The following is a 25398-nucleotide window of genomic DNA, read 5'->3' as shown; positions in this document are numbered from 1 at the left end:
GGTGTGAGAAGCAGAAAAGGCCTTGATGCTGTGTAAGCACTGCTCAGCAATAACTAAAACATCCCTGTGTTATCAACACTGTTTTCAGCACAAATCCAAAACATAGCCCCATACTAGCTACTGTGAAGAAGATTAGCTCTATCCCAGCCAAAACCGGTACAAAAGTTTACTTAGGCAACGACAAATTTCGATTTGGGGCCAAGAGTCTAAGAGAATAACTGCTGTCAGGCAATTGGTAAGAGATTTTTTGGATATGATTGTTCATTAAATTGTAAGGAGCTGTGGGTGAGGCTAACTGTAGCTCCTGTGGATTATGGGATGTACGTAGTGCATATACATCTGCGGAGAGACAAATGTGCCTCAACAGCCTCTTGTTTTGTTCAACTAAAATGAGTGTTGATTTTGGAAAGCTCAGCAAAATCACTCTCATTTTTTGTAAATCAGATATTCCTTCATCAGATATTCATTCTACAGAACACCCATGAAAAAAATCATTTAGGTTAAATATAGCAGCATTACTTCTCAGCTTTGAAAGTTGAGAAGAATAACATTCCATCTTTATTTTATTTTATTTTCCTTAAAAAATGTCTGAACCTGAATGCAATGTCTGTGAGTGATAGTTAATTGACAGTGCTGTAAGCAAGAATCCTCTTTTTTACCTACACTGCAAGTATAGTTCAGAGTGCTGTAGTGCATACCTTTTCACACTGCTTTGCCAGTTTTTCTCAGCCACCTGTTATGATGTTCATTCTCTACTTAACCCCACTAAAATTAAAATGATTTATTTTAGCCTGTAGGGACAAGAATTGTGATGTTGCATGCATTGCTATTATTTTTAAGGAAGGAAATAATAGGCTATTCATAAGGGTAAAAACTTGTGTTATTAAGTACTCTGTTTCATCCACTGTAACTACATAAATAAATTGAAAGACCTGCTATATTTTAATTTTTATTATGCTGCTGCAGAAGTGCTTCTTAGTACCTCTCTTACTACTCTATTTATTCTGGTGTCCATCTAAATAACTGGAACTTGATCTGAAAAGATATTATTTGATGGACTACAAATTATGAGTTCTTTTTAGTCTTCAGGGTGTAAATATTGTAAGCTGAAAGCCAGGGAGGAAGGGAAATCTTTCATTTGAAACAAGCTTTTAGTCTGCACTTGATCTCTGGTTTTGTATGAAAAGCCACGTTGGACTGAATGACAGCTGAAAGGGCAAGCTGCTGTATCAGGGGATTTAGCAGAAAGAAACTGCTATTCTCTCAACCAGCACCTTTCCAGAAAGCTCACTGAATCCCTCACCAGTTCCAGTCCAATTGTGAAGTAAGTGGACTAACAAATATGTGGATGAAACTGTATAATTGAAAATGCCCTTCACTATCTTAGTACTGATATTCAGATTTAAGAAAGTAAATAAATATTCATGTACTGCTATCAAGCTCTGATCTGTAATTTAAAATGAGATAATCCTTTCCTAAAGGCTGAAGATTTTATGGAAGAATCATCTAAAGCTACAGCTAAGATAAAAAAGAGCCACTCTCCTCCTGTTTCTTCAGTATCCAGGGAAATTGATTTCTGGAGTTATTGCAGTTGGTTTCTGCTAGTTGATGAAGAGTTCCATTCCTACCAAAACAAGTCGTTAAAAAATTTGTTCCCCCCTTTCCTTTTTTTAATTCCAGTTTTAACTTTGATAAGTAGGAAATTAGATGTGACATATTTGCCCACTGTAAAATCTAGTCATGTTAAGCAATGCTTGAATTCTTGTGCAAGAAGGGTTTGTGTGCATTTGCTGACAGCACATTATGACAATGTAAGTGACCTGTTGGTGGTAGTAAGATTTATGCATGCAACTAAAGTGACATATAGTTGTTTAAAAATAATTGTAATAATTAAGGGTTAATATTATCGATGGCAAGTCAGTATTCTTCCATGTCAGATGTGTAGGAGTTTGATTTAAATGATCTTTAGACCTCAGAAGAGCATGCTACAGAGAAATAACGACATTATGAATCAGTTCTGAAAGTAGATTTCCATTTTGAGCACAACATGATATTGATCTTGCAATGCCAGAGAGTTAATAAAGAAAAACATATCTGTTCACAGTTAGCATAGCATGATTACACAAGGGATATTTTTAATCAAATCTGGTTTGGTCACTAATTTTTTAATATGCTAGTTGTATTATGGAACATACCAATATTTGTATGTCAGTTCTATGTGACTGAAAGGTTATAGTTCTTGCTGTACATAAAATTATCTTAGGAAATAGTTTTTAGCATGTAAAGATGTTGAGACTAGCTGTTTGAATGTCAGTTATACCTTCATTTCATGGAAGTATGTGTCTAAGGGCTGATCTATGTTACTGACAATTATTAGCAATTATTAATGTGTTACTTTCAGGGAAAAGGCTTTTGGGCCACTGTTGTACAGATTAGAGTCAATAAACTCTGAGCTGCTCATAATAGCCTTTTTTTCTTATTGAAGCCTTGGACTTGCCCTAATTTCATCTGAGCAGAGAAAAAGAGAATAATGTGAACAATAGGAGCCATGGAGTTTGACTTAGGCCTGATGTGAGGCTATAAAAGCTGTCAAGGCTCTTGATTGATTGGCTCTCATGCTGCAGTCCTCAGTGCAAAGCAATAATGTTCCTGCCTCTTGTGAGAGGGCTGGATGTGCCATCTGGGGTCAGAGCTTATCAGCCTCAAAGGCCAATGTCCTGGTTTCAGTTGAGATAGAGTTCATTTTCTTTATAGTGGCTGGTATGGGGCTATGTTTTGGATTTGTGCTGAAGACAGTGTTGATAATTCAGAGATGTTTTAGTTGTTGCTGTACTAGTCAAGGACTTTTCAGCTTCCCGTGCTCTGCCAGGTGCAGAAGAAGCTGGGAGGGGACAGCCAGGATAGTTGATCCAAACTGACCAAAGGGCTATTCCATACCACATGACATCATGCTCAGTATATAAAGCTGGGGAAGAAGAAGGAAGGGGGGGACATTGGAGTGATGGCGTTTGTCTTCCCAAGTAACCATTACGCGTGATGGAGCCCTGCTTTCCTGGAGATGGCTGAACACCTGCCTGACCATGGGAAGTAGTGAATGAATTCCTTGCTTTGCTTTGCTTTGCTTGCGTGCGCGGCTTTTGCTTTCCCTATTAAACTGTTTTTATCTCAACCCTCAAGTTTTCTTACTTTTGCTCTTCCGATTCTCTCCCCCATCCCACCGAGGGGGAGTGAGCGAGCGGCTGCGTGGTGCTTAGCTGCCGGCTGGGGCTAAACCATGACAGCCAATGTTTCAGATGAGGCCAAAGTACAGTCAATAATTTATACAGAAATTTTTGTGTAGATTCTGGACTAAAGCAAGCTTTATCTTGATATTGTTTTTCTGACCAAGAAAAGAATTGTCATGTCTGAAAGTCCAGCTTCTTTTTGCTTTTTGTGACATGGGAAAATAGTTTAATAATGTTGAAATATGTGCTTCTGTCATTACGTTAGTTGTACTTTAATGAGGGAGGGCATGCCTATGTTGGTCATTTGGGGGATGTTTCATTGCCAAAAGAAATGTAGACATTTTTAACTGATATTAGAGTTGCTAGAACCCTAAGATTTTACTTAAATTTCATGCAACATTGCTCTGCCTTCAGCATCTAAATAGTTTTGTTTCTAAACGAATGAAAGCCAAAGGATGGATCATTTCTAGTGCATGAAAAAGCCAAGTGAAGCTGTAGTAGCGGCATGGATCACAGTAGGTCAGGGGAAACTTGCCTATCTTTTACTAATAAATGTAGAAATTGGAACATGCTGCACAAAGGACACTTGTAGGAAAAATAACCAAGTAATCACTGTCAGTAGAAAAGAAACCTACCTGGAAGTGTACTGATCAGTAACGGGAAATTAGTTTGCTGGTAACTTCCCTTTGCATTGCATCAGTATTGATGAACAGCTGGAAAAAGCCAACTGGACATTTTACTTATTTATCCACTTGGAAGGTAATTTAAAACAGGAAGAAAAAACCCAAGTTGAACTGATCTGCAGAACTCTAACACCTATTAAAGCTGGTCAATTGATAAGTAGCTAACTTTTCTTCTGTCCCAGCAAAATGACTACTTTGCTTCAGTAGATGCTAAGAAAGGCCCTTTTACCTTTCTTTTGCTCAAGGAGAACACTATTAGCAATACTTCATTAGACTGGTTTACAGAAGAGAACTGGTGGTTGTGTGTTACTGAAATACTTGTAACTTTTCTGGGCATCTTTTTCCACAATAAAAGATAGGAATTTTATAATGGGAAGGATACCACTACCTACAATTTTTGAGAAAAAAAACCCCAAACCTAGTCTACGAGATAAAAACTGTAAAATTTATCACAGAATCACAGAATCGTATAGGTTGGAAAAGACCTTTAAGATCATCGAGTCCAACCGTAAACCTAACACTACCAAGACCACCACTACACCATGTCCCTAAGCACCTCATCCAAACGTCCTTTAAATACCTCCACGGATGGCGACTCAACCACTTCCCTGGGCAGCCTGTTCCAATGCTTGATAACCCTTTCAGTGAAGAAAAATTTCCTAATATCCAGTCTAAACCTCCCCTGGCGCAACTTGAGGCCATTTCCTCTTGTCCTATCACTTGTTACCTGGGAGAAGAGACCGACCCCCACCTCTCTACAGCCTCCTTTCAGGTAGTTGTAGAGAGCGATAAGGTCTCCCCTCAGCCTCCTTTTCTCCAGGCTAAACAACCCCAGTTCCCTCAGCCGCTCCTCATAAGACTTCTGCTCCAGACCCTTCACCAGCTTCGTTGCCCTTCTCTGGACACGCTCCAGCCCCTCAACGTCTCTCTTGTAGTGGGGGGCCCAAAACTGAACACAGTATTCGAGGTGCGGCCTCACCAGTGCTGAGTACAGGGGCACAATCACTTCCCTAGTCCTGCTGGCCACACTATTTCTGATACAAGCCAGGATGCCATTGGCTTTCTTGGCCACCTGGGCACACTGCCGGCTCACGTTCAGCTGGCTGTCAACCAACACCCCCAGGTCCTCTTCCGCCAGGCAGCTTTCCAGCCACTCTTCCCCGAGCCTGTAGCGTTGCATGGGGTTGTTATGACTCAAGTGCAGGACCCGGCACTTAGCCTTGTTGAACCCCATACAATTGACCTCGGCCCATCGATCCAGCCTGTCCAGGTCCCTCTGTAGCGCCTTCCTACCCTCAAGCAGATCAACACTCCCACCCAACTTGGTGTCATCTGCAAACTTACTGAGAGTACACTCGATCCCCTCGTCCAGATCATTGATAAAGATATTAAACAGAACTGGCCCCAAAACTGAGCCCTGGGGAACACCACTTGTGACCGGCTGCCAACTGGAGTAAACTCCATTCACCACCACTCTTTGGGCCCGGCCATCCAGCCAGTTCTTTACCCAGCGAAGAGTACACCCGTCCAAGCCATGAGCAGCCAGTTTCTCCAGGAGAATGCTGTGGGAAACGGTGTCAAAGGCTTTACTGAAGTCTAGATAGACAACATCCACAGCCTTTCCCTCATCCACTAGGCGGGTCACCTTGTCGTAGAAGGAGATCAGGTTGGTCAAGCAGGACCTGCCTTTCCTGAACCCATGCTGGCTGGGCTTGATCCCTTGGTTATCCTCTACATGCCGTGTGATAGCACTCAGGATGATCTGCTCCATCAGCTTCCCCAGTACCGAGGTCAGGCTGACAGGCCTGCAGTTCCCCGGGACCTCCTTCCAGCCCTTCTTGAAGATGGGCGTCACATTAGCTAATCTCCAGTGTAGCATTTAGCTATGTTGCATGTAGCATTATGTAGCATTTAGCCTTCTTTATTTTTAGATCCTTTTTTAAGAGGGTGGCAATGCATAGTATTTGGTTTGCGGTTTTGAAATATAGAAGGTAGAGTTTCAGGCAGAGTTTTGTTTCTCATCTGTTAACTGTAACAACAAAAGGCCTTACAATAATGCTACTGCAAATCCTAAAGTGAAGCAATTGTTTTCAGAATTGTATATGAAGAAGGTCCTTAGACTTGTAAGGTTTTTTATCTGTTTCTCCTAGACAGAGGAAAAAGGGGAATGGTGGGCCTCACCATACTATATTTAATTGATACCTTTTAGGTGTATGGATGGGAACGAGACTCTTCATTTACAATTGCAGTATTCATAGGACTCTAATGGTTGACAGCCGCCAGAATATGAGCCAGCAGTGTGCCCAGGTGGCCGGGGGGTAGTCATCACTGCTCGGGGACTGGCTGGGCGTCGGTCGGCGGGTGGTGAGCGGTTGCATAGCTTGGTTTTTTGTTTTTCCCTGGGTTTTGTTCCATTCTCTCTCTCTCTTGTTGTTTTCCTTTTCATTACAATTTATTATTATTATTATTATTATTATTATTATTATTATTTCTTTTTCCCAATTATTAAACTGTTCTTATCTCAACCCATCAGTTTTCTTACTTTTGCTCTTCTGATTCTCTCCCCCATCCCACTGGGGGGTGAGGGTGAGTGAGTGGCTGTGTGGTGCTTAGTTGCCGACTGGGGCTAAACCACGACAAGAGTTTACCTTCCCAAACATAAAGATCTGGCCCTGAAAGCCCCACAAACTGAATGAAAGAAATAGAGACGCTTGTCTCTTGTTAGATGTAATAAGAAATCCTGAGGGAGCTGTACAAAATAAATCCCAAATATTTTTCCCCCCTTTGTCTTGGATGCATCTTTCTCAGGTGTTTACTTACCCTTTTCCCAGGCTGAGGACAATGAAGTCTTCACATGATAAATGAAGCTTAATGCAGACACACGTATGCACACATAACATACACAGGTAAAATGCAGTTCAGTAGATTTCAGTGTTTTCTGCCACTGCTTTAAATTGCTTTAAATTCCAGTGAGTGGAATAACAGAGAAGTTATCATGTCTAGTACCTGCAGTTGGCCTTTGTAAAGAACAGCTTGTTGGGAGGCTTTATGATTTACTAAGGCCACAGCTGGCTGCCAGCAGAGCTATAGGAATGTGTTTTCTCTTGGGCCTGATAGCTAGAGATGAAAAGGAACCAAAGCTGGCACAAAAGCAAATAAACGTTTTGATTTTTAAATAAAGCATCCTAATTTATAAAAAGCTCTGCTTCTCAGTCTCAGTGAGGTACGTGGATCAGCAGCAGCTTCTTGAGATTTAGCAGAGTTGTCTGCCTGGCTCTAATGCATTCCAATACCTGCAGTCTACAGATTTGGAAGCATTTTCATGGTTTTGGCATGGGATTTCTTCTTTATCCATGCTGCTTTCTTTTCCACAAATTCCATCTCTTCCTTCTCCCATTCCTTTATGTTTCATTAGCTGCTCTACTGTTCAATAAATAATCGTGCCACTGTTTGCACCTGGCAGCTCTTTATCATGATGTAGAGGACTGGAGGGCTAATCACCAAAGATGTTTGAAAGTTTATAGGGGTTTCTTTTGTCATCTCTTGCTTATTTTTTACTCTCCCAGTGAATTGTTCCTACAGTAGCAGAGTTCAGAGCTGGGACACAAGCTTCTATTGAGATGTGCTAATATTGACCTTAAGAAGAAACCCAAAAACATATGAGCTCCTTAAGGCTTTTTTTTTAGATAGATACCCGCACACGTGCACACACACACACACACAAATATATACCAGCTTCTCTATTTCTGCAGCTGTTTCTCAACAGTCTGCTGATGAAAACAGTACTTCTGTGGTCTGGTGTCTGAGATGAAGAATAGGAAGGAGGAAGATAATTATTAAAGGAACTCCTGAATGCTTGTCAGGGTGAGAAAAAATTATTTTGGTTTTCCCTTTTTGGTCTTACTTCTCATATTTAAACAATAGTGCTTTCCCTACTCTCCAGTCTTGTTTTGTTTTTCTGTTTACTTGCTTTTAAGGGTGAAAGAGTTTGGGAGAGAAATAACTAGCTGAAGAGATCCTGTAATTAATATAAACTGCAGGAAGCAAGTGTGACAAATGAGCTGAAAAGCCCTGTGTTCTGTTGCTTATCTCAAGTGACGTATGGTCCTAGGAGTACAAACAAAAGCAGTGGGTTGTGGGTTTTTTTCTTTCATTCTAGTAGAAGGCAGAAGAGTGGCGATGTATTCCACCAAGCAGCACTGTAGGGGCTGAAATAATACTTGAGATGTGAGTGGGAAATTTAGGGGATTACAGAAGAGCATTTTCTTCTTCTAAAATTGAGACTATGTGACATTTTTTAGTGTCAGGGGATATGAATCACAGTTATGATTACTGAAGTTAAAGAGAAAAAAATCTACTAGAAACAAAATACTTTATTTCTAAAACAGTTTTGGTTTTCTTCAGAACGCACAGATGTTAAATGATTTTCAACTTATATTTTTAGTGTCAGCTGAAATAGAGTAAGACTGCAGTTTTATCCTCAAGCTTCAGTAGGACAATGAAGTGATTCAGTTACTCTGGCCAAAGAAAAGCTAAGCTTTGTATCAAAATAAATCTTTAGTTTTACTCTGGAGGTCAGAAACCTGTGGTTAGTTTATAGTAACATTAATTGCACTTTTTCCTGTAAACACTGCAAATGTGGTCTGACATTCAAGAGGTGTAACAGCAATTTATCAAAAAAAATTCCTAGTCCTGCCAAGATCTAATAATCTTGATATAAATCTGACAGGAGAAAACTGTGTTGGTCACTGTGGCTTCATAGTTTTGGAAATCACCATTCTTAAGTAGCTCATATTTTAGTAGAACTATTCAGTTGTGGATAAACATACAAGCCATGGGGGACCCAATCTGGTATACTTTCTGGGGGTAGTTCCCAGTTTACTGTGAGTTTTTGATTGCTCTTTTAATGAGTTTATAATTTAGCCTCGTACTTAATTAGGACCATTTGTGAATTTTTTTTTCAGCTCTCCATTTCCATTTAGATTTTGCTTACTGCTTAATTTTAGGCAGACTAAAAATTGTCTTTAAAAGTAATATACACTTGTCCTGGTTTCAGCTGAGATAGAGTTAATTTTCTTTATAGTGGCTGGTATGGAGCTATGTTTTGGATTTGTGCTGAGAACAGTGTTGATAATACAGAGATGTCTTAGTTGTTGCTGCACTAGTCAAGGACTTTTCAGCTTCCCATGCTCTGCCAGGTGCCCAAGAAGCTGGGAGGGGACACAGCCAGGATAGTTGATCCAAACTGACCAAAGGGCTATTCCATACCATATGACGTCATGCTCAGTATATAAAGCTGGGGAAGAAGAAGGAAGGGGGGGACATTTGGAGTGATGGCGTTTGTCTTCCCAAGTAACCTTTACGTGTGATGGAGCCCTGCTTTCCTGGAGATGGCTGAACACCTGCCTGCCGATGGGAAGTAGTGAATGAATTCCTTGCTTTGCTTTGCTTGTGTGTGTGGCTTTTGCTTTACCTATTAAACTGTTTTTATCTCAACCCACGAGTTTTCTCACTTTTGCTCTTCTGATTCTCTCCCCCATCCCACCGGGGGAGAGTGAGCGAGCGGCTGTGTGGTGCTTAGTTGCCGACTGGGGCTAAACCACGACAACACTGGAAACATTATAGTGCCATTATTATTATTATAGCCGATAAGAGACATAAGCTCTTTGATTAGATGCTGCCCCATCTTCCAGATCCAACCTAACTTCATCATTTAGGTCATTGTTTTGTCAAGAGGCATTACCATTTCATATCACTCCTAGCAACAAGCCTTCCTAATGTGGTGTTTTATTTTATACTAAAGCTGGAAAAGGATAATGTTACTAGGAAGGTAAGAAAAAGAAAAGAAACCAGAGCTTCTTTTAGCTGACCAGTCAACAAAATATTGACCAACTGTCTACATGAGAAAGAAATAGATGGTGGTGAATAAGCTAGAGTCTAGTTTTCCAAGAGGCTCAACAATTTTCCCAAGTCAGTACAGCTCATCAGGCTTCAGAACAAAGGCTGCAGGGGATGTGACAATGATCGAAGTGGCTGTGTCTTCTTTTGTGTATTAAGCACATGGGCTCATGGGGAAACAAGTCGTCTTCAGTTATTTCAATGCTTATTCTTCTATATGCTTTGGGATAAACCTTTAGATTAAGAATTATTATTATTATTACTATTATTAATGAAAGGTTGTCTCTTTGATGGCCCAACTCCATGGCTTCAAGAGGTACTCCTTACTGTGCAATTGCTGTTTATTTTCTGAATGTAAATGAGAGTATATAATGTGAGTCCAGGGAATGTATGTTATGCTTGTATCTTATCAAAGGTGTAACACAGCTTTTTCAAGCTAAGGTGGTGGTTGCTACTTTAAATGTCTTGTACAGATGATTTCATAATTAAGGGGGAAAGGGTGGGCATGACTTTTGGATAAAGTACCCATCAAATTTAGGTTGGTGTTACTCAAAATTCACTCAAAATCACATGGATATGAACTGAGTTTGTTATGCTGTGGAAGAGGCTACAATTTATGTGGCTAGAGTAATGCCAACCTGCTTTAGCCACCAGCAGGGCAACTGTACCTAAACTAGCAGGTTTTAGTCTTTCAGCCCTCTAACCTTTAAGCTTACTGTGCTTTCATAAAGTAGTAAATTATCACCACAACTGTCTCGAAGGTTTATGACTGTAGAAGCAGTATTTCATTATGTTTCTTTTCCTTAATGCTGTCCAATCTTCTCAGCTTCATTGCTGTACAGTATTTGTTCAGATAAAGTTCAGTGTCCAGGATGACTAATTGTAAATCTGTGCTCCAGATGGTTTGACTTCAGGATATGGTTAAAGCAAGTCTTCAAACATTCAGCCCAGCAGTAGGGCTTTAAAAAAATAAAAATCCCCAGTCTTGTATTTCCAGGCCACCTGACAATCATCACATTCTCAGATTTGCTGATCTTGATGTCTGTTACATGTGCACCTGCTGTAGATGCAGTTAAGATCTTGTGCCATGTTAGACACAATGTATGATTAAAGTAGCAAAATTGTATGACTACCAGATCAGTATTCAGCATAGAAGACTTAACTTTATATTTAGAATGTTTACTGTTAATTTTAGATTACCTTCCTGATGGAAGCAATTAGGAAAAAGTAGGACATTTGCATTGCAAGTCTACTATAAACATTGTCCTGTGTTTTTTATGCCTGGATGGATTTCAGGTGTATATGTGGATCTGGGATTGACAACTATGTGGTACATGTTGTGAGACAAATGAGTTATTCTGCTCTTACTAAACTGATGGCAATAAAAAAAGCTTGAGATAATCCTAAGGTTATGGATTTTCATCCTGTATTCACAGAACACAGAATCACAGAATCGTATAGGTTGGAAAAGACCTTTAAGATCATCAAGTCCAACCGTAAGCCTAACACTACCAAGACCACCGCTACACCATGTCCCTAAGCACCTCATCCAAACGTCCTTTAAATACCTCCACGGATGGCGACTCAACCACTTCCCTGGGCAGCCTGTTCCAATGCTTGATAACCCTTTCAGTGAAGTAAAATTTCCTAATATCCAATCTAAACCTCCCCTGATGAAGGATACAACATGATTTGAGTTTCCCAGGCATGTTTGTATTATTTGTACTTAGCAAGGCTGGAACAAAAGGCAAATTGAGGTTGGTTTGCAAATGAATTTGTGGATTCATCAATCATAAAGATGTGAAGAATTGATTTTGCTGTAATGTTATTGTGGTGGGTTAACCTTGGCCAGCAGCCAGATGCCCATCCAACCACTCACTCACTCCCCCTCCTCAACAGGAAAGGGGGAGAAAATATGATGAAAAAGCTCATGGGTCGAGATAAAGACAGGGAGATTGCTTACCAGTTACTGTCATGGGCAAAACAGACTCGACTTAGGGAAAATTAATTTATTGCCAATTAAAATAGATTTGAGTAGTGAGAAACAGACAAAAAAGGCTCAACTTCACTCCTTCACTCCTGACTCTTCCACACACCTCCCCAAGCATCACAAGGGGGATGAGGGATGAAGGGTTACAGCTAATACATAATAGTTTCTCCCTGCTGCTCACACTTTTCCCCTGCTCCAGCATGGGTCCTCTCCATGGGCTGCAATTCCTGTCAGGAAAATCTGCTCCTGCATGGGCTCTTCCATTGGGCTACAGGGGAATTCCTTAATCCTCTGCTTGTGCAGAGTTTTGCCCTTTCTTAAATATGTTTTCACAGAGGCTCCACCAACTTCACTGATTGGTTAAACTTTGGCCTGCAGTGGGTCTGTTGCCAAGCTGGCTGGAACTGTCTGTGCCTGGCACAGGGCAGTCCCTGACCTCTTGTTTTGGGTTAACCCTGGCTGACAGCTAAGCACCACACATCCACTCACTCCCTCCCCCCCTGCTCCCTGCAGCGGGAAAGAGAAGAGAATAGGAAGAGCAAAAGCAAGAAAAACCATGGGTCAAGATAAGGATTGTTTAGTAAGCGAAGGAAAGAGGAAGAAGGAAGAAAAAAAACCTAACAAAACAAGCGATGCAAAGGCAACTCACCATCTACCACAAGTAGACTGATACTCAGCCAGTCTCCAAGCAATAGCTACCTTCCCCCAAAATAACCCTCCCCTCAGCTTCTGTTGCTGAGCACAATGTCATATGGTATGGAATATCCCTTTGGTCAGTTGGGGTCAGCTGTCCTGGTTGTGTCCCCTCCCAACTTCTTGCCCATCCCCAACCTACTTGCTGCAGGGGGCAGAATGGGAAAAAGACAAAGCCTTCATATTGTGCAAGCACTGCTCAGCAATAGTCGAAACACTGGTGTTATCAACACTGTTTTAGCCACAAATCTAAAACACAGCACTATACAGGCTGCTGTGAAGAAAATTAACTCCATACCAGCCAGACCCAATGCACCTCTTCTCACAGAGGCTACCCCTGCAGTACCACCCCCGCTCCGCTACCAAAACCTTTCCATGTACACCCAATGCAGTTATGTTATGTCATAGGATGCTTTCTCAATATTGAGAATTGCATCTGAACTTTGAAGACTTGCCATACCACAGGAGTATTGCTACAAGACTTTGTAATATTAAACTTTTTTAAAGTAATCTTTAAAAATTACTACAAAACACAGTATAATTTGGTAGGTCTTCCTTTGGCATCAGCAAAAGTTATCTAAAATAATACTCAGCATAGTAAAGGTAGTAGGGACAACTATTATCCAAATGGGAATTTTGAGCAAGTAGGACTCCACTTATGTTTAAATAGTAGTTTATGATAACTGAAAAACAAAGAAATGATTCCTTGTGTTGGAAGATCATCTGGATAATCTTTCACAAATCAGTTACAGAAGTGTTAGGAAAGACTCTGTGCATATCCGCTTTCACCAGAATTTTGCAAATAGTCTGGGCCAGATTCTCTGCTAAGAATAGAGAGAACAGCTCTTTTTACAAAAATGAAGCCATACACATTTTCTCAGCTTAAGTGGTCTTTTGAGTTGTCTGAGAAAATAATCGACTTGAGCTAAAATAGATCTTTGTAGCAGTTGCTGCAATCTGAACACCAAAGCAGCCTATGCTGTAAACATTGTCAGGCTTTCCAGTCTAATTAATTGAGTAATGTCTACTTATATTAGACTTTGAACGTCTTTGTTTTCTGAAGCCACCATTTTCAAAAATTGGGGCCTGCCTTTAAGCTATTAATGTGATAACTTGATTCCTAAACACATGATCTCATTTTCAAATGAGACTAGTTCCTTTGGTCTTTTCTTCTTTACATGAAAGAATATCTGCAAGAGTGTGTAGTATGCCCAGTATCCTGGCATGGTGCTAAAGATGCCTTGTCACTGCAGTGTTTTTACATCAAAATAGCACATCTGCATGTGTTATCCAGTGTTAAAAGAACATGGCTTTTTTCTTTTTTTTTTTTTAAGTAGTGAATACAAGTCTTGTGAACTTTCTCAGTGCTACTCTGCATTTCGGAATATGAGACCTACAGAAGACAAATATTATACAGTTGAGGGCCCAAGCTGGACATTGGACAGGGTATTTGTAATTTCAGTTTTGTTAATGTCATGACTAGTGTCTTATATTGTTTGCAGCATAGGTGTAATTAAGAAGGAACTTATTGTTAACTTATACAGAAGCACTGTGAATTAGCTTTATTTTTGTCTTCAAAGCAATTAGGAAATAATTTCAGTATCTTCATTGCCAAATTGTAATGACATACCTTATTCTCTAAATTTAATTAATAGTAAATAGTTAATTACACTTTAGTGCTGCTCTTTGTTATGCAGTCACTAAAAAGAAGGAAGGAGGGGGAGGGAAAGAAAGTAGATACATCACATCCACAAAACACATAAAAATGCTTCTTCCTGTAAGATTTCTGAAAGTGAAGAGATTTTATTACAAATCACTTTTGTGACATGACACTTTCACCCCATAATAAAATCCAAGAACAAATTGTCACATTTATTTGGTACAGTTTTGTATTGGGCTTCGGTGGCAAGGGTTTTTTTTGGGGGGAGGGGCTGCAGGGGTGGCCTCTGTGAGAAGAGACCTGACCCCATGCCAGACACAGCCAGTTCCAGCCAGCTCCAAAACAGGCCCATCACTGGCCAAAGCTGAGCCAATCAGCAACGCTGGTGGCACCTCTGTGATAATATATTTAAGAAAGGGTAAAAAAGACTCCACAACAGCAGCTGGGAGAGAGGAGTAAGAATATGTGAGAGAAAGAGCTATGCAGACACCAAGGTCAGTGAAGAAGGAGGGGGAGGTGGTGCTCCAGGCTCCAGAGCAGAGATTCCCCTGCAGCCCATGGAGAAGCCCATGATGAAGTAGGTTGTCCTCCTGAAGCCCATGGAGGACCATGGTGGAGCAGATATCCACCCTGCAGCCTGTGGAGGACCATATACCAGAGCAGGTGGATGTGCCCTGAAGGAAGCTGCAGCCTGTGGAGAGCCCATGCAGGAAGAGACTCCTGGCAGGAGCTGCGGCCTGTGGAGAGGAGCCCACACAGGAGCAGGTTCTCTGGAAGGAACTACGGCTTGTGGGGAACCCATGATTGAGCAGGCTGTTCCTGATGGACTGTATCCCATAGAAAAGGACCCATTTTGGGCAGTTTCTAAGGACTTTATCCTGTGGGAGGGAACCTACGGTGGAGGAGGGGAAAAGTGTGTGGAGGAAGGAGTGGCAGAGATAAAGTGTTGTGAACTGACTGCAACCCCCATTCCCCATCTCGTTGTGCTGCTTGGCTGTATCATTGGTTTAACCCCAGCCGGCAACTAAGCACCACACAGCCACTCGCTCACACCCCCCCCCGATGGGATAGGGGAGAAAATTGGAAGAATAAAAGTGAGAAAAATGGAGGGTTGAGATAAAGACAGTTTAACAGGTAAAGCAAAAGCCATGTGTGCAAGCAAAGCAAAATAAGGAATTCATTCACTACTCCCCATCAGCAGGCAGGTGTTTAGGGCCATCTCCAGGAAAGCAGGGCTCCATCATGCGTAAAGGTTACTTGGGAAGACAAAACACAATAACTAAACATCCCCCCTTCCTTCTTCTTCCCCCAGCTTTATATGCTGAGCATGATGTCATATGGTATGGAATATCCCTTTGGTCAGTTGGGGTCAGCTGTCCCAGCTGTGTCCCCTCCCAGCTTCTTGTGCACCCTCAGCCTGCTTGCTTGGTATGAGGAGCAGAAAAGGCCTTGATGCTGTGTAAGCACTGCTCAGCAATAACTAAAACATCCCTGTGTTATCAACACTGTTTTCAGCACAAATCCAAAACATAGCCCCATACTAGCTACTATAAAGAAAATTAACTATATCCCAGCCCAACCCAGCACATTCTCCACCCCTTGTCTAATTTAACAATTAGACATTGTTAAGATTATTCCTGCCTGAGAAAACAGTTTCTTCATATCTATCCTTCCCACCATCATCCCTCCCCAGCCCTTCCACTTCCCCAGCCCTGGCTGGGGTGTTGCGTCACACCACCCCCAACCCACCAATGGATGGCCGCGGCTGGCTGTGGTGAGTGCCGCAGAGACCGGCGCGGCCTATCAGGGATTGGAGTTGCCGCCGGAAATGTCCCAATGGCGGGCCAGGCTAGGCAGCCTGGGGAGCCCTGCAGGGCCAGCAGCAACAAAACACTTTCACTGCAGACAAATGGGAAGTGTCTGCGCAGACTTTCCTGTGTTTAATTTTATTACTCTAAAAATGGGGGGGCTGTTGTTTCTTTCATGCTTCATTTCAAGCAATTTTAATTATACAATTTTGCTATATCAGAGGCTTTGGAACACAGCAATTCAACCTATTGTGTCTGAGGCAAAAACAAAGTAACCTTCTGGAAACACAAATATATTCCAGTGCTGTAAATATAGCTGACGTGCTGAAGAATTTTAAGCAGTCAGAAAGGTCATTGACACCACACACGAAGCACTACAGAGCAAAAGATAAGAAAAACATTGCTTCCCCCCAATAGCTTTTTCAGGTGTTTGTTTTTATTTGAAGGCAGTAAGACTAAAATGTATTTTTCCAGGCTACTAAATTTGCATAGATCATAAAAATAAACTTGATTCTGATTGCCTATATATCAATTTTTAGCTTAATCCTTTTATGTATCCAAAGTCTGGTTTTGATCCTGACTGAAAGAGTAGTTTATCTTTCATCCCTTAGACTGTGTTGTATGAAATGTATGAAATTCTACAGTCGCCTTATCATAATGGCAACTTAAAATGATATGGGAAATAATTTTCATATCTACTATTGAGAATTTTCAAGGAAACCCCTTCTTCCAATGTACCTCAGCTAACACCACTTCAAACGCTTCTCTGCTGTTAAGATCCCTGAGAAATTAAGATGCTGGTTACATGCTTACTTTACCTTGGTGCAGCACAGAGAGATAGTTCTGGTGCAAAATTAGAAATCACACTGGTAAGACAAAACAAGCAGACAGGCTAGAAATATTTTGTCACAATGCTATTATGATGTCCATTGTAGAAACGCTAGAGCAAGAACAAGGAAAGTGTAAAGAAAAAACAAATCACAAGGCTGCAGTTTAGCGTCTAATGCAATGCCTCATAAATTGGAAACAGTTTGTACCACGTGACTTTCTTTGGATAGAAAAATAATTGTTTATTTTGGTGTATGTTCTAAAGAGAAGAGATGGCTGATTCAACAATACTACCACATATTTCTCTGCAGTAGTTAATGAATTAAAAGGGTAATTCTGTTGACTAGTCCATAAACATGATGATAAATTATCTCTGTGTAGGAGTGTTTGAGGTGAGCCTGAAAACATTTGAATGAACTGCCCTCCCCCATTTATTTTATTTTTAAGACATCCTTACCATGTATACATTTTACACTGACATTTTGAATAAACCAAAATTCTACGTCTTCTAATAGAAGTCTTAATTAGAAAAGCAATTAAATGACAATACATTTTTTAAAACTAGTCGTCCTCTTTCTAAATATCTGTATTTTGATTCCTCTTAGCTTTACTATATGGTTGCAATTTCATGTGTAATCCCTCTCTTTCCACAGAGGAAAAGTTAAGGCAAATAACACATATTTGTATCTCTCTCTGCTTGTTGTGGTTTAACCTCAGCCAGCAACTAAGCACCACACAGCCGCTCACTCACTCCCCCCTGGTGGGATGGGGGAGAGAATTGGAAGAGTAAAAGTGAGAAAAATGGGGGGTTGAGATAAGGACAGTTTAATAGGTAAAGCAAAAGCCGCGCACGCAAGCAAAGCAAAACAAGGAATTCCTTCACTACTTCCCATGGGCAGGCAGGTGTTCAGCCATCTCCAGGAAAGCAGGGCTCCATCACGCGTAATGGTTACTTGGGAAGACAAACACCATCACTCTGAATGTCCCCCCTTCCTTCTTCTTCCCCCAGCTTTATATGCTGAGCATGATGTCATATGGTATGGGATATCCCTTTGGTCATTTGGGGTCAGCTGTCCCGCCTGTGTCCCCTCCCAACTTCTTGTGCACCCCCAGGCTACTCGCTGGTGGAGTGGTGTGAGGAGCAGAAAAAGCCTTGACTCTGTGTAAGCACTGCTCAGCAATAACTAAAACATCCCTGTGTTATCAAGACTTTTTTCAGCACAAATCCAAAACATAGCCTCATACTAGTTACTGTGAAGAAAATTAACTCTATCATCCCAGCCAAAACCAGCACATTCTAACAACTAAAACATTAGTGTATTATCAATATTATTCTCATCCTAAATCCAAAACACAGCACTATACCAACTACTAGGAAGAAAATTAATTCTATCCCAGCCAAAACCAGCACGCTGCTAAACAAAATTCTTACAATGCATATGTACATGTGTTTTTGTGTGTTTGGATATATGCAATTTCAAATAAATAGAAGCATCATTATCTAATTATTCAAAGTAAAGCAGGTTCTTCTCAGTCACCTACTAATTAGAACTGTAACTGGTGCTCATTTTATGCTGACTGGCTGCCAAACAAAAGCAATTATGTGCAATAAAAGCAAAATTAAGAGGTGAGTGTTGCCATTTTACAGCAGGACATGGCAAATACATGTCCTACATCTCGAATCACATGCAGGACAGGGAGGTGATTAGAGGCAGCCAGCATGGCTTCACCAAGGGCAAGTCCTGCCTGACCAACCTAGTGGCCTTCTATGATGGAGTGACTACATCAGTGGACAAGGGAAGAGCTATGGATGTCATCTATCTGGACTTCTGTAAGGGCTTTGACATAGTCCCCCACAACATCCTTCTCTCTAAATTGGAGAGATATGGATTTCATGGATGGACTGTTCGGTGGATGAGGAATTGGTTGGATGGTCACATCCAGAGGGTAGTGGTCAACGGCTCAATGTCCAGATGGAGATCAGTGACGAGTGGTGTCCCTCAGGGGTCTGCATTGGGACCAGCCTTGTTTAATATCTTCATCAATGACATAGTGGGATCGAGTGCACCCTCAGCAAATTTGCAGATGACACCAAGCTGAGTGGTGCAGTTGACACGCCAGAAGGACAGGATGTCATCCAGAGGGACCTGGACAAGCTGGAGAAGTGGGCCCAGGTGAACCTCATGAGGTTCAACAAGGCCAAGTGCAAGGTCCTGCACCTGGGTCAGGGCAACCCCCGATATCAATACAGGCTGGGGGATGAAGGGATTGAGAGCAGCCCTGCAGAGCACTTGGGGTACTGGTGGATGAAAAGCTGGACATGAGCCAGCAATGTGTGCTCACAGCCCAGAAAGCCAATCGTATCCTGGGCTGCATCAAAAGAAGCGTGGCCATCAGGTCGAGGGAGGTGATTCTGCCCCTCTACTCCACTCTCGTGAGACCCCACCTGGAGTACTGCGTCCAGCTCTGGATTCCTCAGCACAGGAAAGACATGGACCTGTTGGAGTGGGTCCAGAGGAGGGCCACGAAATGATCCGAGGGCTGGAACACCTCTCCTACAAGGACAGGCTGAGAGAGTTGGGGTTGTTCAGCCTGGAGAAGAGAAGGCTCTCTTCTCCAGAGAAGAAGAGAAGGGGACACCTTATTGCAGCCTTTCAATACTTAAAGGGGGCTTCTAAGATAGATGAAGAGAGACTTTTTACCAGGGCCTGTTGTGATAGGACAAGGGGTAATGGTTTTAAAATGAAAGAGGGTAGATTCAGACTAGATATAAGGAAGAAATTTTTTACGATGAGGGTGGTGAAGCACTGGAACAGGTTGCCCAGAGAGGTGTTAGATGCCCCATCCCTGGAAACATTCATGGTCAGGTTGGATGGGGCTCTGAGCAACCTGATCTAGTTGAAGATGTCCCTGCTCATTGCAGGGGGGTTGGACTAGATGACCTTTAAAGGTCCCTTCCAACCCAACCATTCTATGATTCTATGATTCTATGAAATACCATTTCCTTCTGTCAGCTGTATCTTGATTACACACACTCTCAGTCACACAGGCACACATTCTCTCTTACACCCACACACATTTACACATGCACTCTTGTTCTTTCTTGTTCGTTCTCTTTCCTGTAGGTTTTAACTTGAGGTCACTGAAACCAGAAAAGAGGAAGAATATAGACCACAACTTTTGAAAAGAAATGAGAATAAAGTTCTTCCTCTGTGGGGAAGAAAAACAAACAAACAAAAAGAACAAGACAAAAAAACCTACCCCAATTCTTGTTCTCACTGTGATAATTTTTTTCTCCTACCAGCAGGTGTCCTAGTAGTAAATGTTACATGGAGGAACAAGACTTATGTGGGAACACTGCTGGACTGCACAAAGCATGATTGGGCCCCTCCCAGGTAGGCAATCATTCTGGGTCTGTTTTTTCTCTACTGTATTTTCACTCCCCAATCTCTGTCAAGAGACTATACAGAGATTAATAAAAAACAACTGGGTATATTTGAAAACATGCACCAGTGAATGAATAATTCTCTGTTCCACACTGAAAAGTGGGGACATTAGGGTGAAAGTTTTTATTTGAGAGGGAAGGGGAAATATGTGGGGAATTAACTCAAAGGGGAATTAATTTAAAAATACATTTTTAGAAGTTTGGAAACTTTTTCTCTTTGTTGTTCTACTTAGATGTTTCTTTTCCATTTTTGTCTTTTTTTAATGACATTCCCTTTGAGACCTCAGTGTTCTCATTTGGAAGAAGGACAACCTACCTTTAACATGGCTGAAGGTTATGTTACGGGAAGCAGTGTTGTTTTGGTATTTATTCAGTTCATGGCTCCTGCTGATGACATCTGCTCTTGTTTATATAGGTTTTGTGAATCACCAACAAGTGACCTGGAAATGCGAGGAGGCCGGGGCAGAGGAAAGCAGGCAAGGTCCACTGCAGCTGTACCTGGAAATGATGCAAGTTTTACAGAGTCTAGAGGACTTCAGAATAAGAATCGAGGTGGTGCCAATGGGAAGGGAAGGAGGGGCAGCCTTAACGCAAGTGGGTACAGTACACCACCAAACTGTGCTGTGGATGATGTCAAAGCCAGCCTCTCATCCACAAACAAGAGGAAAAATAAGCCTCCAATGGAGCTAAAATTGAACTCCAGTTCAGAGGACAATAAATCTGGAAAACGTGCTCGTACTAACTCTAGAAGCACTCCCACCACCCCACAGGGGAAACTCGAGGCTACTTTTTTGGACCAAGGTTGCTCTTCTCCAGTGCTGATTGATTGTCCTCACCCCAACTGCAACAAAAAGTACAAGCACATTAATGGACTCCGATACCACCAGGCTCATGCACATTTAGATCCAGAAAACAAACTGGAGTTTGAGCCTGACAGTGAAGACAAAATTTCAGACTGTGAGGAAGCATTGAGTAATGTTGCACTTGAATGCAGTGAGCCAAGCACAAATTTGTCAAGCTTTGATCCACTAAAAGTACTGACGTCTCCTTCCTCCATCACTATCCCAGGGACCTCCAAAGGAAAAAGGGAGCTGACCAGCAATGGCCCCAGTTCAGTTATCAGTTCCAAAACTGGCAAGAATTCTGGCAAAAAGAAGGGTCTGAACAGTGAATTGACCAGCCTTCCAGTAATTTCTAATATGGCATCCACCCTGGACAATTGTTTAGTAGCAGATGGCAATTTGCAAACTGAAATGCCCAAATTGGAGGCTGAAGGGTTGATAGACAAGAAAATTTTGGGTGATAAAGACAAAGGCAAAAAAGCTAATAATTGCAAAGTGGATAAAAACCTTTCCAAACTGAAAATGGCCAGGCCCATTGCCCCAGCGCCAGCACTGACTCCTCACCAATTAATAGCTATACCTACTGCAGCCTTTACAACCACCACTACAGGGACAATACCACGACTGCCCTCTCTAACAACTATTGTTGTTCAGGCTACACCAAAGAGTCCTCCGCTAAAATCTATTCAACCAATGCCCACAATTATGGGAGAGCCAAGCACTGTAAACCCAGCTCTCACATCACTCAAAGACAGAAAGAAAAAGGAGAAGACAAAGCTAAAAGACAAAGAAAGCAAAGAGACTGGAAGCCCTAAAATGGATTCTAATCTGGGAAAGCTGGAGGATTCAAAAAGGTCTGGGAAAGATTTATCTGGACATTTTTTAAAGGACCATCTCAATAAAAATGAAGTGTTAACTAATGGACTGTCAGAGTCTCAAGAGAGTAGGATGGCAAGTATTAAGGCTGAAGCTGATAAGGTTTACATGTTCACAGACAATGCACCCAGCCCTTCTATAGGAAGTTCCTCCAGGATGGAATGCAGCACTTTGGTGAATGGACAATCTTCAATTGCGCCCCTGCATGTGTTGACACAAAGTGGTGAAGATACTGCAGCCACTAAAACCAACAGCCCTGCTTACTCGGATATTTCTGATGTGGCTGATGATGGTGGCTCTGACAGCAGGTCAGAAGGCATGAATTCAAAGTCCAGCTCTCCTTCAGATATTATATCTAATAAGGACAGTGTTGTAAAAGAACATTCTTCAACCACAACACAATCGGCTCAAGCAAAAGAGTCCCATTCTCCCTATTACCATGGCTACGGACCTTATTATTCTCCAAGTTACATGCACTCTGGATGGGTCAGTGCCCCAGCAGCTGGGAACAGCAGTACCCCACAGGGACTGAAGATCAAAAATGAGGCTGAGGAAGAGGATGAAAAGAAAGAGAAGACAGAACTGTCAGATTCCAAGAAAAGTGAAACCAATTCCACTAATTTGCAGCCACAACACCAGTCAGTAATAATGCAAAGACACCCTGCACTTGCCCAGTCACTTTTTTATGGACAGTATGCTTATGGACTCTATATGGACCAAAAGTCCTTAATGGCCTCTAACCCTGCTTACAGACAGCAGTATGAAAAATACTATGAGGAACAGAGACTAGCAGAACAGAAAATGGCACAAACTGAGAGAGACTGTGATGGGAAAAATGAACCCCCCTTGAAGGAAATTGGCAATGGTGATAATAAGCAGAAAAATAACCCATCTGCTACTATTTCAAAGGCCCCTTCAACTCCAGAGTCAAGCAAAAATAACACTAAAATAGGGTCATCAGTCCCTAACAAAGGCAAGGAGATGAGCAAATCACAGATCCTTTCCAATCACCAGCAGCAGCTTCAGTCTGACAGTTTCAAAGCCAAACAAATGGAGAACCACCAGCTCATAAAGGAGGCTGTGGAGATGAAATCTGTTATGGACTTCATGAAGCAAACAGGAGTAGATCCAACCACAAGATTTAAACAGGTGAGATCACAAGAAAAAGAACAAATGTGTCTTGACTTATAATTAAATCATGTGAGATTTTGTCTCTGATTTTGCTATGTTCTTTTACCTTTGCAGCCAACCAATCTCCGCCATGCTTTTTTCATGCTGGATACTATTGTAGTCTGTGAATAGACCAATAGGCCTTTCAGTTGAGCTGTTTGAAAAGAAAAAAATCTAGCAAGGTGGTGACAGAATCCAGGCTTAAAATATGAATAGACTATTTTAAATTGAATGCAAGAATAAAATAGAATTAGATTTTTCTTTTAGATGTAAATTCCAAGCAATTTGCTAAGTTCAGAAATGAGAAATTTCGGGCAAAATAAGCAGCTTTAGTTGTGAGAGGACAAAGTAGATTTGAAACACAGTTTGGAGTGTTTCTTTTTTGTGTGTTAAATGACACTTGGCATTTACTAAAGATGGGTGAGCTCATTCTTTGAAGAGGTGGCTTGAAGCTCAGCTCTTTATCTTAACTCAAGGTGACCTTTTTGAAATAGTTAAGTTCCCTTTCCCTCCTCAACCAACCCCAAACCCCTACAGACCTATTGTCGTGGTTTAACCCCAGTCAGCACACCTATACAATGGATGAAATCATCTCTCCATTGAAGTTGGTGATAGTTTTGCCATTGACTTCAATAAAACCAAAATTTCATCTAGTGGCTCATGCTGACCTTACTAGATGTCAGATTTCCTTCATTTGAGGCAATGTTACTGTCTCTGTGCTCTGAACCAGAGCCTCAGTATTGAATGTTTTCATGTTCTGGTGTATGGTACATCCCAGACTTCACCCTAATGGGCTGTCTTTCAAGATACAGTGGGGTCAGGTGAATAGTATTTAGGGAGCTATAAAGGAAATGGGATGGTATGGGCATGAGAAGGAGAAGATTTCTGCTGAGTCAAATGCGTATTTGAACCAGACCATCCAAGCATCTAGTTCTGTGCTTATGTTTCTGTTGCATGTGCCATGAATGTATATGTTAGACACAATGTTTACAGTTAGCTCTTGAATATCTTGTATTTAAAAGAAAAGTTTCCTGTTATTGTTCAGTACTGATTTGATGTAGTCTTGCAAAAAACTCACCTACTTACTTCTAGAACATACTTATAAACAGCTCTACATAATATATTATGTAAAAATGTATTTGTGATATTCTGTACATGTTCTTTAAACCTTGTGGTCCTGATCCTGTAAATACTTATGTGTGTGTAATTTTACAAACTTAAAAAAGAGTGACTGTCAGCTGAAGGAGTCTGCCTAAATGCCTGACTTCCACTGATTCATGAGTGTTTGTAATATCAGAGGCAGCATAAACATCTTTCCAGCTAGATCAGCTTTTCAGGTTCATTGTTCCAGGTAATCTAAGTGCTCTGACATATCATTAGGCAGCTTTAATTTTGTGGTTGACAGATATTTTTTGCTCTCTAGTGGGAAAATCTCTCTGCGGGTTTTAATTAAAATGTTTTATGTATAGTATGGTCTCAGAACTTTGATACAATGCATATGTATTTCATGACTAAGCTAGTTAAAGGCATGAAGGAGGATATAAGATGAAGCAATTGAATTAAATATTGATAACAGTCTCTTACTCTTTCATGGGAATATTGGTTTGACTTGGAGCTCAAGGCACTGTGTAGCAAGCAAACCTCTCCACTATGTAATGCAGATACATTATTAAAACAGCTATTAAAAATACATGAACTGAAATATTGGAAATATCAATAATAATCTTATTTCAACATTGAAGTTGAGAAAAAAATTTTTTCTGCTCCATATTAGGACCCAGATTCACGAACATGGCATCATTATGTCTATCAGCCCAAATACCTTGATCAGCAAAAATCAGAACTTGATTGTGAGAAAAAGTTAAAAGAAGACAGCCCTAGAAAAACACCTAACAAGGAAAGTTCCCTGCCTAACCTTCCTGTCTTATTAGCAAGCATTAAAGAGGAGCCTAAAGAGGTCAAGCGTTCTGATTCTCAATCAGTGGATGAGAGCAAGATAAAAAATGATGATCAAAAAACTCCTGTAAATTGGAAGGACTCTCGGGGTGCTAGAGTGGCAGTTTCCTCACCAATGAGTCAGCATCAGTCATATATCCAGTACTTGCATGCTTATCCTTATCCACAGATGTACGATCCCAACCATCCAGCCTATCGTGCAGTCTCTCCTGTCCTAATGCACAGCTATCCTGGTATGTATTCTGAAACTTGCTTTGCACACTAGTAAAGATTTACACACTCAAAGTGCAGTAAAGCCTGCATTTTAATATTTCTGTTAGCAGCT

The 25398-nt window shown here is 41.3% G+C and overlaps 1 protein-coding gene across 1 annotated transcript in view; it reads left to right on the top strand.

Annotated features, from left to right (window-relative positions):
* LOC142403048 (zinc finger protein 608-like) overlaps positions 1 to 25398 on the top strand; it is a 175657-nt gene that overhangs the window by 146123 nt on the left and 4136 nt on the right. The window contains exons 3-5 of the mRNA XM_075489168.1: positions 20092 to 20179; positions 20645 to 23096; positions 24892 to 25306. Of these exons, the coding sequence (XP_075345283.1) occupies positions 20092 to 20179; positions 20645 to 23096; positions 24892 to 25306 (2955 nt within the window). The remainder of the gene's footprint in view (positions 1 to 20091; positions 20180 to 20644; positions 23097 to 24891; positions 25307 to 25398) is intronic.

The sequence above is a fragment of the Mycteria americana genome, assembly GCF_035582795.1.
Source record: "Mycteria americana isolate JAX WOST 10 ecotype Jacksonville Zoo and Gardens chromosome W unlocalized genomic scaffold, USCA_MyAme_1.0 Scaffold_32, whole genome shotgun sequence".
Taxonomy (NCBI): Eukaryota; Metazoa; Chordata; class Aves; order Ciconiiformes; family Ciconiidae; genus Mycteria; species Mycteria americana.
Note: the sequence above shows the minus strand (reverse complement) of the source record. Positions and strands in the feature narration are given on the sequence as shown.